This window comes from Acomys russatus, chromosome 2, assembly GCF_903995435.1.
Source record: "Acomys russatus chromosome 2, mAcoRus1.1, whole genome shotgun sequence".
NCBI lineage: Eukaryota > Metazoa > Chordata > Mammalia > Rodentia > Muridae > Acomys > Acomys russatus.
The window spans coordinates 16,862,001-16,876,243 of record NC_067138.1 but is presented as its reverse complement, the minus strand read 5'-3'; the positions used below and the strand labels follow the sequence as shown (position 1 = coordinate 16,876,243).

Genomic DNA, 14,243 nt, shown 5'->3' with positions numbered 1-14,243 from the left:
ACACTTGGCACAAAGGCTTTGAGCAGACGATGGCAACTGGCAGCTGCAGAGGAGCCAGTTTGAACTTCAGAAGTGAGCCTCATTGGACTGGCCCTAGGCAGAAGGGACAATACTAAGACTGCCCCAAATGAATGCCCACAGGGCAACGCCCGTGTCAAAGGCTTTGCTGCAGCAGCAGGAATCATCCAACAGAAACTAGTCAATTTCTCAGGGATGCCAATCAGGAAAAGAGGACCAGACTGAAAGATTCTAAAGAGATGACTTAACCAACCAGTAGAAATAATACTACTTTCCCTAAAGGACCTTGTTAAAGTCCTGCAATATCTGATACTCTGTAAGTGGCTGTCACTCAATATATGTTTGTGAAATTGAATATGTCAAAGTAAGTGGTCAGAATAACCAGTAGGCCCGGGAATCACTTTTACATCTGTCAGTGGACTATTCAGTTTTCCTGCTTCATGGAAAAAAAAAAAAAAAAAAGAAAGAAATGTATTTGGAATTTTAGGTTTGGAAGGTGAGCTCAGAAGCCATCTATGCTTGGTAGTTTCTCTTTACTTACCCTAAAATAGTACACATTAGTGACTAGCACAAGTCTTTAGTAATGAGGAATATTTGACTTCTCCTTCATGAGAAGTGCAAGCATAGTTAACACTTAGTAACACACATTACAAGGCTTCTAGTTTCATGTAAATAATCGACGGTGCTGTGTGTGAGCATACACCTTTCAACACAGGGTGACATAGCTTCTTGAGGATGTTGCCTAGGGAAGTGGGATGGCGTTTTCCCAAGAGGACTCAAAGAGAGAAATTTACCACACTCCAAGGCAGTGTTTCTTTCTTTCTATCTATCTATCTATCTACCTATCTATCTATCTTTTTTTCCAAGACAGGGTTTCTCTGTGTAGCTTGGGCTTTCCTGAAACTCACTCTATAGACTAGGCTGGCTTCAAACTCACATGAACTGGCCTAGAACTAGCCTCTTACCTCTGCCTCTCTGAGACTGAATCCTTCTGCTGGGATTAAAGGCACATATCCCCACCACCACCACCACTTGGCTTAGTGTTTCAATGTATTTAACTCATTACCAAACTCACTGATAAATGGGAAAAAAAATCTATGCCTTACTTAATATGACTTGGGGTTAAAAATGAGATAAGGGCACCGATGGAAGCAGTTTGGGAGTTGACTCAGGGAAGTGCTTGCCACACACATATGAAAAACTGAATATGTATCTGTAGCACTGATATCAGAAGCTGGGAGTGGTAGTTTATGCCTGTGATCCTAGCACAGGGAGGGAAGAGAGACAGGTGGATCCCTGGAGCTTGCCTGCCAGCTGGCTAGTCTTACCAACTTTGTTAGTTCCAGGTTCAGCAAGAGACCCTGTTTCAAAAATTCAAGTGGAGGGTGATTGTGGGACGCACCTGACACTAATTTCTAGCCTCTAGACACACAGACACAGACACAGACACACACACACAGACACACACACACACACACACACACCCCACACACACACACAGACACACACACACACACACAGACACACAGACACACAGACACACAGACACACACACACACACACACACACACACCACACACACACGCACACTGCAGTCGCCTACATCCAATCAAAAACCATGACAGAAAGCAAACTCAAACAGTGGGATGATGAGCCGTGCACATGGCATCTCAATCACCCTCATTCTCTCATCTCTTCTCAAAAGCTGTAGCCTGGTCCTCTTGGCTTAGCAACTTGAATTATTAGCACACCAAGTGCTTGGAACAGACTCCTCTTCATGAAACCCACGAGACTGATAGGCCAGACTGCAAGGCCAACTTATTTGTCTATGGTGAGCAATGTGAAGGTCACACGATCTGCCCAACTTTTATGGATACCACCCCCCTAAGTGTCATTCCTGAGGGCAGAGCTTCCTGACTTTCTGGTCATTGGGAAATCAGGAAGAGGATATGAGATGAATCCACCATGTAATGACATCAGGATGAGCTAGCTTGACATGTCCAGTTCCCTGGTCAGGACAATGACACCCGTGGAGTATATACCTATCTCCTGGCTGTATAGTTCCCTGCCTTCTGCCCCATAAACAAAAATATCCTCGTCAACACTACTACAACAGCTCAAGCTGTGGCCCAGGTGTTTGTAGCTAGGGTGTAGACGGACGGTGCCAGCGTTTGCCTCCGTGACTCACTTTCCTTCTACACTTACGGCGCTGTCTGATTCTTCAGGCGTTTTCATGCTGCAAGGGTCTCCTTAAAATTGCACTGCCACTGAGGATCTCTTGGGTCATCTCTGCAATATTATAGGTCACTTTCAAGTTAAGCCTTCAGGAGGCAAAGGTATTCCCAAGTGCTCAGTGGGAAAAGTCACTATTCTTTCACGCTGATGCCAATTTAGGCTTCTCCGTGCGTATGCGGCTTTGGTGGTTGAAACTTAGTCCTTTAGGAACTTAATATACCCCTACACCAGCCTGTTTTTAATCTTGCAATTTTAATTGATTTAATATAATAGTAGATTTCTGAACTAAGGCATCATCTAACAATGATGAAAATACTACCAGCTCCTAAAAGTAGGTAATTTGAACATGGAAATTTTTGAAGTGTAAGCAACCAGACACTGTTCTTCCAAGGGCCGCAGCACATGCCTCTTCCAAACAATGGCGATGTGTGCATCTGAGGTGTGTGAGTTCAATGAGCGGCTTAGAAGTGGTGCTGAAAGTCTTTTTGCAAATGCCTATCTGATTTGATCACCTTGGAAAGCATCAGTTATGTTCCCTCGAGAAGATCCATAACAGCCACGCAGAACAGGTTCTCTATACAGCTGCTGAAGGAAGTGTTGGCTGCGGGTCAAAGGGGACTGCACCTTTCCCTTTAGCTCTGGTCTCAAAGAGGCTCACTGTCATCTCATGCGACTAGGATGTATTCATTACTGATGACCAACTTGCTTATATGAATCTCTTTGAGCTAAGGAAGTGTGGAATTACATTTTCCCACAATATTTCTTTTCCCTCAAATGCTTTTCCACCATAAAAAGGCCTTTTGAAAAAACTATTCAGTCTAGGAAAGTGAGATGGGCCTTCAGGATCATTTACCTCTTTGGTAACACCTAGCAGAAGTCCAGAGGGATTCTGCTCTGCAGCAGAGCTAACTGCAGAGCCAAGAATTAGCATCTGCAGACAACAATGGTAAGTTTGTTTGCTTGCAAAGTGTTCAGGGCCACAGTCACCTGACTGCGTAGCTTCTCCAGATGGCGGCACGGCTGGGAAGCACAGGACAAAACTCCCGCTACTTGCTGACCTCTTCCTGTGGGTTTCACACCCTGGAGTGGCTAATCCGCCATGGTACTTAGATACCAGTGAAAGGGAGCTCACTCATTGTAGGTCACTTCCAAATATGCAAAAGGCAACATACCCATTTCCTGGTAAAATGTAAATGTATTAAGTCAGATACATGTAAAGGAAGATACCCATCTTATCCCTCCTGGAGAAGTCACTCTGCCAAGGCCTTGTGTCTCAGCAACCCAGTGGGGCACCTCTCTAGAACAGTATTGTACGGCCTGGTGCTTTACTGTCTTTCTTCTCCTCTCCCACACTCCTCACTGTCCCCTTCTCTCTGTCAGGCATAGGGGTGTGTGTACATGGGCATCTGTGCTCATGAGTGAGGCTAGAGACATAATATTCTGGTGTCTTCCTCAACCGATCTTTATACCCCATCCCACCCTCCTGACCCCCACCCCCCCTTTTTTTTTGAGACAGGGTCTCTCACTGAACCTGGAACATACTAATTTAGCTTGACTAGCTGGCCAGCAAGACCTAGGGATCCTCCTGTCTTTTCCCACTTATTCTGTAGTATTGCTGGGACCCTGTGGCCACACATACTGTACTGAGTACTATGTTGGCATCTGGAGGCAAGCCACCTGCACTCTCCTTTCCTCTTCTTCCTCTCCAGTTGTCTGAACTTATATTGAACCTCTACGTCTCGCTTGGGTTCCACATCCTGTCCTCAGGTCCAGTTCGATGAGCTCTCTGAACCCTAGCCTGCCTGCACCCTCTACAATTCCCAGATTTAGGCCAGACTGTACACACTGTGTGCTGGCCCTTTCTGATCACGCCCACCTGAGACATTTCAACCCCCAGGCTTGGCCCCAGTCACACATCCTGTGAGCTGGTCCAGCCTGTTGAGTCCCCCAGACACTAGTCTGCCTGCACCGCATCCAGCCTCCAGGCCTGTGTTACACATCTGTTCAAGAATCAGTCCTGTTAAGTCTCTGGAACCTGGCCAACCTGCACCATCCCCAACCCACAGGCCTTGCTTTAGCAGCACAGCCTGAACAGCTTGGTATGATACATCACTTCAAAAGGCCAAATGCCCAGATCACATTGTAAAACTACAAACAACATGAAAGACCAACACAGGATTATCTGCCCTCAAATCCACTGGTGTGTTAGATATGTCCGCCAATGGGAATTATACAGATTAGCCCAAGACATAGAACTTAAGAGAACAATCTTAAACGCCATCAAATAATACAAATTTTAATACACACACAGCTCAACGAACTTAATGGGAGTAACAGTAAATTTTTGAATGAAGTCCAAGATAACACAAGCATGTGGCCAAATGAAACAATGAAGACAATGCAGGATTTAAAAACTGAATTCAGGGAAGAAACAGAAATATTGAAGAGAAGACAAGTTGAAATGAAGATAGAATTGAAAACCTCATTAGCCCAATTCAAAAACGTGGAGAGAAAGCCTTTCAAAAGAATGGATCAAAAGGAAGACATACTGGGCTGTGAAGACAGAGTAGAAGATCTAGAACAAACAAACAAGAAATATGAAAAAAAAAAAAAAAAACACATGAAAGGAACATGCCGAAACTGTGGGACACTGAGAAGGCCAAAGTTTCTAATTATAGGCATAGATAGAGGGGAAGATAAAGGTTAGTGGCATATAGACCAGATTTTCAACACAATCATGCAGGAGAACACTCCCAAGTCAAGGAAAGGCAAGCCCAGTTAGATATAAGAAACATACAAAACACCACCTTGACAGGATCAGAAAAACTCTGCACAGCATTATCATGGCCAAAGCACTGGATGCATAGAACAAAGGATGACCACCGAAGGCTGCAAAAGAGAAACAAGTCAAATATACAGGAATGATCCCCTCAGAACAATTGCTAGTTTCTTGATGGAAACTGAGCACAGAGCAGTTATTCTAAGTTTTAAAAGACCATGGATGCTAACCTAGACTCCTATACCAAGCAAAACTATCAAGCATAACTGAGGGAGAAAAACAAATGTCCATGATATGAACAGACTGAAATAACCCATACCACCAAAGCAGTCACATGGAGAACACTCAGAGTCAGTATTTCAGACTGAGGAGGGAAGTGAGTGTAGCAAGAGGCTAAAGAAAGAAAAGAAATGAACTAATAACTACCGAAATATAAAATAAATGCAAGATAAGACTAAGAACACAAACACATACAGCAAACAAGCAAAATGGCTTCAATCAACACACGTTAAATATTAATATCCTCAGTGACCAATTGAAAGACACAGGTCAGCTGAATGGATTAAGAGCCAAAACCCACCTGTCTGCTGTCTACAAGAAACTTAGCTCTGAAGCCAGGAAAGGATGAGCAGAAGTATCCCAAGCAAAAGGCACCAGGAAGCAAGCAGCTGTCACGAACATCACATCTGACAAACAGATTTCAAATGAAAACTAGGAGGGATAAAGAAGGAAGGACACCATATTCTACTTCAGAAACAATTAACAAAGAAGGCATTATGAGCCTCTGCAATTAAAGATGATACAAACTAACTCTAAGTGATTTCAAAATCCCACTTTTACTGACAGGTTATCCAAATAAACAGAGAAAGGACAGAATTAAATGCAGTGCCTGGAACACCAGCAGAAGCAATAAAGTAAGAGAAGCAAATCAAACGGATACAAATAGGAAGAAAAAAAATTAAATTAACCCTGCTTACAAGTTATAATTATACATAGACATTCCAAAAATCACACCAGATATCTAGAGATTATCAGTAATTTCAGCACAATGGCAGGCTACAGAATCAACTTAAAAAAATTATACACCACCATCAAAGACACTGAGGGGACAATCATGGGGGCAGTTTTGTTTGCAAGGAAAAAAAAAAGCCTAATGGAGGCAGTAAAGCTCTGAAATAAGAAACACTGAAAAATAGGAAGACTTGCTACAATTCATATTGGTACAATTAATATTGTGAAAAGGTTTTGTATCAAACGCAATTTACAGATTCAATGGACTCCAGCCAAAATCCCTACATTCTTCACAGGAATAGAAAAAAAAAATCCTAAAATTTATACAGAACAAAAGACCTCTTATCACTAAAGCAATCTAGAACAAGAAAGAACAATGCTAAAATTATTATTCCAGATTTCAAGATATCTTACAGAGCTATGGTAGTAAACGCAGCATGGCCATAAAAAGCAGAACATAGAGCAGTGGAACAGAACAGAAGACCCAAACTTGAGCACATAACTAGAGTCATCTGATATTTGACGATGGCATGAAAAAAAAAAACAAACCAAACCAAGTAAAACATCCAACCAACCAACCAACCAACCGTCAAAAGCAACATATTAAAAAATGGTGGTGGGGAAATCACTGTGTCTAAATGTAGAAGAATGCGTTTAGGCTCATCTGTCACCTTGCAGAAAAATCAACTCCAAACACATCCAAAGGTCTCAATGTGAAAGCTGAAACATTGAAGCTGCCAGAACAAAACACAGGCTGCATCCACTAGACACAGGTGTAGGAGGACTTTCTAAATAGGACTTCATTTGTTCAGGGATTAAGGCTAACAATTGACAAATGTGACCTCATAAAACTAAAAAGCTTCTGTATAGCAAAGGAAACAATCAAGGCAGTAAAAAGGCCCATAAAGTGGCAGAGTTTTGTCAACTATACATCTGATCCATTAATATCCAGAATATATAAAGAACTCAAACAACACATCCAGAAAACAAACAACTCAGTTAAAATATGGGCCATAGATCTGAACAGAGAGTTATTAGAGAAAAACTAAAAATGGCCAAAAGAATCTCAAAACATGCTCAACATCCTTAGCAACTAGGGGGATGCAAATCGAAATTAATTTGAGATTTCATCTTACCCAGTCAGAATGGCTAAAATCAAGAAAACAACTGAACTCTTTGTGTATAAGCGACTTTTCCTGGGTAAGGGTAGCTACTACTCCTTGTCAAAGAAGCATCTCTGCATAGAAAATGGAGACCATGACAGATATAATCGAAATGTGTGTGTGTGTGTGTGTGTGTGTGTGTGTGTGTGTGTGAGAGAGAGAGAGAGAGAGAGAGAGAGAGAGAGAGAGAGAGAGAGAGAGACAGAGACAGAGAGAGACAGAGAGAGACAGAGACAGAGAGAGAGACAGAGAGACACAGAGACAGAGAGAATGGGAGGGGTAGGAGGGAAAGTGATATAATTTTATTTAAATGAAAATATATTAAAATAAAATTTAAAATGTTAAAACATATTTGTGGTGCAGGAGAGATGGTTTATCAGTTAAAAACGTGGTGCAGCTGGCCCTGGTAGCGAGGCATGGGTAAGCTGGCTCCGAGGGTGTGAATACTGGAGTGCTGGCCCCGCCACTCATCTGCAATAAGGTGGTATGGGCTCGGGAGAGATGTTCTCCTCACCTCCTTGCCTCTTGCCACTTGTGGCAGGTGGGAGATTGAGCCCCGGGGTCCTACGAGCAGGAGAGCTGGCCTGCTTGCCTGCATTGGGTGAGTTAGCCAGGGCAGTGCTGGAGAGTTTACGTTGGTGGTGGCTGTGGGCGAGTGGGTAGACTGACCAGCTTAGCTACCACCCACGCCCAGATCCAGGGCTTTGAGTTGACCCACTCCAACATTTGCCTCATCTATGAACCTCTGGACCATGTGAAGGGACTGGTTTTGTAGATTCAAAGCTGCAGGATCTCCATGACACAGGGCAACAACAGGATATCTGAGAAGAGTCTCAGTGAGGATCCAGTATTGATAGCATAGCAGAAGCCAGAAGCCTCAAACCAGATCAATGGCTTATTGCAACGAATATTTGTGAGTAAAGGGTATGCCGTGGGACACACTGTGACACACACAGCCTCCATAATGAGATCTTTTCTGTTTTAATGTAATGCTTTTTAAAAATTTCTTTGGGGGAGAGGCTGCAAGAGCAGAGGGCAGATATGAAGGGATAAGGAGATGAGAGGGATTAGGGTGCACGATGTGAAACAACGCATTGACAAGAAGTTAAAAAGGAAGTGTTCATACAGCTCTAGTAGAGGAACCTAAGTTCAGTTTCCAGCATCCATGTGGGGTGGACCACAGATGACTATAATGCCAGCTTAAGGTAGATATACGCCTGGCCTTCTCAGGCAACCTGCATTCATGTGCACATATCATGCCCTGCCCCACCACATAAATACACTTTAAAATAATAACATACATACACACACACACACACACACACACACACACACACACACACACACACACTTGTTTTTTTTCAAGATAGAGTTTCTCTGTGTAGCCTCGGCTGTCCTAGAACTCAAACTGTAGACCAGACGGGCCTCGAACTCACAGAGATTTACCTGCCTCTGCCTCCTGAGTGCTGGGATTTAAGGTGTGCGCCACTATGGCCCAGCCTACAACAAAATATTTTTAAAAAGAAAAGGAGCGGACAACGAGTGCTGGAGGGGACGCCAGAAAAGGGGAACCCTCATTCACTGCTGATGGGACTGCGAGCTGGGGCAACCACTCTGTACGTGAGTGTGGAGAATGAAGACCTAGTAGTAAAGTCTATGAACCAGAACATTGAGTGAACTGGGAAGAAATACACAAAGGCGCAATAGTGGCATTTTTCATCTTAGCTTGTAACCAATAGCTATCTAAGTGGACTTAAGTTTCACGCCACAGGAAAGAATTAATGTTGGGTACTATGCAACTAGATTTATAGCTGGTGAGGCCATGAGCCCTATAAGAGAATGTGTTACTAGTACTTGACTAAACCAGTATAGTGTCTAGCTACATTCTAAATACTTATCCGTCTACCCAAAGGTCAGAGTAGCTCTCACTCTTCATCAAAGAAGCAACAGGTGGAGACTATTATGGAGATGTACAACTGGCCGAAATGTAGAGAATAAACAACTTGTAGGGGGTGGGGAGGAGGGGCGCATACACACAACTGGTACAACTGCAGTGCAACCCTGAAACATAATGCTCAGAGAAAAATACATCTCAAGAGAGAGTGCAGAAAGGTTGGAAAAGCCAGAGGCACAGGCTGTTAGATAGCAGCAACTACACACGACAAGGGGAATGCATCCACCAACTCCCTACAACATGGCTGTCTGAGCAAGACCATCACGGTGCCAACACCCACTGACATGCTAACAGGAACGGGGGAAACTCGACATGGTCCCACACCTACAGGAAGGGCTACAGGAGGTCAGTGACCATTGAGTGGGAAGAACCAGTTTCCTCCATGGATGAGCTCTCATATAGGTTGCCCAGTCCTAAGTGGTCAGCCCTGGACACACGAGCAAAGGCAAATAGACCCAGAAAGTCACACACACACACACACACACACACACACACACATGCATCAATGCAACACATCTTTATACATGTACAACAGTAGTAACCACAGAGGTCAGAATTTGGGAGGGAGACGCAGGAGGAGCTAGGGGGAGGCAGGAATAAAGTAGACATCCTGCTCATGGATGAACTCTTCAATTACTACATAGGTAAACGAAGCAAAGAAAAGGAAAAGCCCCTGCTCCAACTCCTCCCAGCTCAGAGAGGAAAAGAGATTTACCTGGTTGGTAGAAATCTGGCGACAGCTCTCTGGCCACAGCCCTCGCAATGTCGCACTCCTGGCGGGCAGCCAGCGCAGCCTGGTCAGCAGCATCAGCTTTCGCTCTGGCATGTGCAGTCCTACATGGGTATAAAAGGCTAGTCAGCAGAGAAAGCATTGTAGCAATTACCCACAGGCAAGCAAATTCTGATGCAGGGAGAGAGATGTTAATTAAGGTCATGGCCCGACACCTGCAGTAGCAACTTTTTGTGTCCTATTACTCAGACCTCAGCAACAGCTACCACACAGATGAAACTACTTGTGTGAATCAGCCTAGTCCTTCTTCCACGGGAAAAGAAAGTCAGGAATAAGGTCTCTACGGTTGGGCACTGTGTCTGGTTGTCAGAACTCAAGAGTGGACCAACCCCTCTGCTGATTCTGCATCGCACTCCCCCAACTCCAAAATACAATCAATGATGGATTTGACCATGAGAATTAGCCGTGTTCTCCACCCAAATTCCATTGTAGAACTGAGTAAGACTCTGACTAAGGAAAGGCTGCTCCAGTGGAAGAAATGAGCAGAACTGATAGCACCAGTGCTGGCTGATTCCCATGTGTGAGTATCCCAGCTGTGGCATCTGTGCTGGCCGATTACCAGTGTGAATGCCACTGCGGTGGTCATTTCTGGTCACCAGCATAATGCCACTGGATGAGTTGCTGGGTAAAGGCAGACACCGCAGGTTCTCACCTGTCCTCAGGAGGGCTAACCACTTAACTGATTAATTTGAATTCCAAGCTATTTGTTGTGTGTATGTGTGAGGGCCACTAGGGGTGTGCAGAGGTCAGAGGACAATTTTTGGGAACTGATTCTCATTCCAAAGTGTGTGTTCTGAAGATTAAACTCAGATCAGGGGGTTGCCCTGCTAAGCCATCTCACTGGCCTTCTGTTTGCCTGATTTTTTTTTTTAAAGCATGGATCTTGAATGAAACAGAAAAGAGCCAGTGACGCCAAGCTGGCAAGGATGGAATGAATGCTTTGGCCCTCTATCTCCTCCCTTGTCCATCCACATACATTAAAAAACCCCCACCTTCTAGAAGGGAGAAGTATCGGACTTCCTGGGCTGGGATGATAGCTCAGTGGGTAATGTGCTTGTCCCGAAGCATGAAGATCTGAGTTCACTCCCCCCACAGTGCACATTAATAAAGGAAAGAAAAGCCAAGAACATTGGTGCACACTTGTAACCCTACTGCTAGGGAGGTGGAAAAAGAAGCAGATTCTCGGGGCTCACCTGGCAACAGCCTGGAGTTCTAGTCCAGTGAGAGACCCTGTCTCAAAAGTGAGGGGTGTGTCTATTTCTTGTGGGTGTGGGTGCGTGGGTGCGTGGGTGCGTGTGTGTGCCTATTTGCCTTCTTTCTAATGAGAGAGAGAGAGAGAGAGAGAGAGAGAGAGAGAGAGAGAGAGAGAGAGAGAGAGAGAGACAAGGCATGGAGTTGAATGGATAGCGAGGTCAGGATGATCTGAGAAGACATGGAAGAGGGAAACCATGATCAGAATATCCCGCATGAAAAGCTATTTTCAACTTTTAAAATGAGGTGGGCAGCACCCAAGGAACAACAGAGAAGACCGCCCGCTTGCCTTCACATGTGGAAGCACAACTGAACACACGTTCACCAGTATGCACAGACAAGTGCACACACATACAAGAATTGAGCTTTACACAGACAGATAGCTCAGCACTTGCTTCCAAAGCTGACAGTAGGAGTTAGATTTCCCGGAGTCCCACGTAGAGCAAGAGGACTACCTCCTGCGATATGTGCTCTCATCTCCATACATGGTATGTTACACAAAGGCATACAGATATGTGATGAGAGAGAGAGAGAGAGAGAGAGAGAGAGAGAGAGAGAGAGAGAGAGAGAGAGAGAGAGAGAGAGAGAGACAGACAGACAGACAGACAGACAGACAGACAGACAGACACAGAATGAATATATGAATTGGGTTGTGTGTGTGTGTGTCCATTTCCCAAACTTAAAAAAAATTGTTCAGTTAGTGTTTAAATGGCTAGCATGCATACCTACTTTTATGCCTTTGTGGGCATTTTATCATGCTTATCAGCACCAGGCAGGACTATGGATACTAGTAGTAAAAACTTAATGCAAATCTGAAAGCAATGCACCCACTAATCTCAGACAATAAGGGAGGGTGGCTCAGGAAATGGCACTATGCTTCGAGTCTTTTGGGAAGACCCAAATGGCAGCTAGACATGACCAGGAAACTCTGGTTGTCAAGGCTAAAGCACTAGAATTAAAACGGGAAGGCAGGGTCGGACTAAGAGGTTCTATTCTCAACTTTCTCCAACCATCCCCTTTTATCCTGGGGCCTCATGGTCTCATCTCACTCCCATCTAGAACCTCACTGGGCCTAGAGATATGTAAGCTTTGCAAAGACTAGGATATTTTACCTCCTATCCTCTGCTGCAAACCTAGGAAATGAACCACCTGGCACACAGTATTTACTGAGAGCCTAACTTATGCATAAATGAATGATGATTCCACAGGGATAGCTGGGCTGCCGCTTAAAAATAAGTGACCTGAAGAATATATTGTATGAAAAACCTATTTTCAATAAAACATTAGTGAGCCATAAAACTACAGAAATGGTAAAGAAAGCATGGCTGCCAAGGGTTCAGTAAGGAGGGGGAACAGAGACATATCTGGGGTGGGGAACAACTCCACACGGACACTGATAGATGTCACATGTGTCAAAGTTTGTAGAATATACATCATCACGGTGGGTCCTAGGATGAGCAGTAACTTTATATGCTCAACGGTGGGCACTAATGTGAACAACGGACATCAGTGCAGATGCATCAACACTACTTCATCAATTTTATCAAATCTACCCAAGATGCCAGGCAAGGAAGCTGCATGTAGGACCAAGGTGGGGCAAAGATGTGCATGAGAACACTAACACTGTTGTTTTTGGTCAACCTAAAAACTGCTTCGACAAAAAGAATCAATTACAAGCATAGCAATGTACAGACTCAGAAAGTCGTATTCCCTATGTATACATAGGAAAACTATGTATGTGTGTGCATTTTATCTCCATCCATCCATCCATATAACAATAAAGAGAAAGTGCCATTAATTTGAGAACGAAGTGGGTACATGGTATGAACCAGGAGAAGGAAAGGGATGGAGGGAAATTATAAAACATCAAAGTATTAAAAATGAATGGATCATTTTCTACGTATCCAAACAGTTATTTTTGTGTTATATGGGATGTTTCTGATTGTTCCTGTCTATGGAACATTACAAATATTTTTTGTTTGTGGTTGTTTTTCTTTTTCTTTTTTTTTTTTTTTTTGAGGCAGGGGTTCTCTGTGTAGCCTTGGCTGTCCTGGACTCACTTTGTAAACCAGGCTGGCCTTGAACTCATAGAGACCCACTTGCCTCTGCCTTCCTGAGTGCTGGGACTACAGGCGTGTGCCACCATGCTGGATCATTATAATTTGAAGTGAAAATAAAAGCAAGAGTTTAAGAGAACATATTCCTAAGTGCCTGGCTGCAGTGATCTCATAAGACACCATCCTCGGTGATTTGAGGGAGGCGGGGTTGAGCCCAAGAATCAAGGCACAGCTCCTGTTCACATTCTTTCAGCTTCTCGACTTTTTTTTTTCCTTCTTAGAATGATTTTCCAGTTTATTTGCTATTCTTAGCTAGAGCCTAATTATGTCTAGGTACCATAATTAATGAAGCTGTAAGAGTACAGACATGCGGCCTTATAATGTGGTTCCTAGTGCTCCAATAAACCTACAAAATTAAACAACATATTTTGATTCAACTGCAACACATGTCTGTCAGCCAAAATAAAGTGGAACTATTATCTCTATCCCGCTGTATAATCCATCAAACTGGGGAGTAGACAGTACAGCTTACCCTTCCTGTAAACACATTTTGGGAGCCCAGACTCAGTGAAGCCTCATTCACCACTCTTAATGAAATTTACTTTTTCACTTGCTCATTCCTGAAGGTCCAGACAGACTGGCTCTACCTAAGCCAGCTACAGCGGTAGTTGGGACAGCTCACAGCTGGCCAGATGAGCCAGACCACATCCACACCTGCACCCAGAGGTGCTGCTTGAGAGCTTCCACTGCTTTCCGACTGTGAGAAATGGAGAAAGGAATGTCCTCTGTATCATGTTCCCACCAGCTTCACGGGGTCAAGGTCACTGGCATGGCTAGACTTTGGGGGTTGTTCTGGCTCACGTGTAAGCCATTTATTTAAATCTCAGGCCTAATTCCAAACCTACAAATGGCTGCTCAGACCTTCCACTGTTCCTGGGGTAAGGGTCCGAACACTTAGTCTGAGGAAATTAGCTGAAGCTGCACG

At 44.0% G+C, this 14,243-nt stretch overlaps 1 protein-coding gene across 4 annotated transcripts in view; it reads right to left on the bottom strand.

Moving 5' to 3' along the window:
• The window catches only part of Jph1 (junctophilin 1), an 85,778-nt gene that overhangs the window by 12,626 nt on the left and 58,909 nt on the right, over positions 1 to 14,243 (bottom strand). For all 4 annotated transcript variants that reach the window (XM_051158588.1, XM_051158607.1, XM_051158598.1 and 1 more), the window contains exon 3: positions 9,876 to 9,994. In XM_051158588.1, the coding sequence (XP_051014545.1) occupies positions 9,876 to 9,994 (119 nt within the window). The remainder of the gene's footprint in view (positions 1 to 9,875; positions 9,995 to 14,243) is intronic.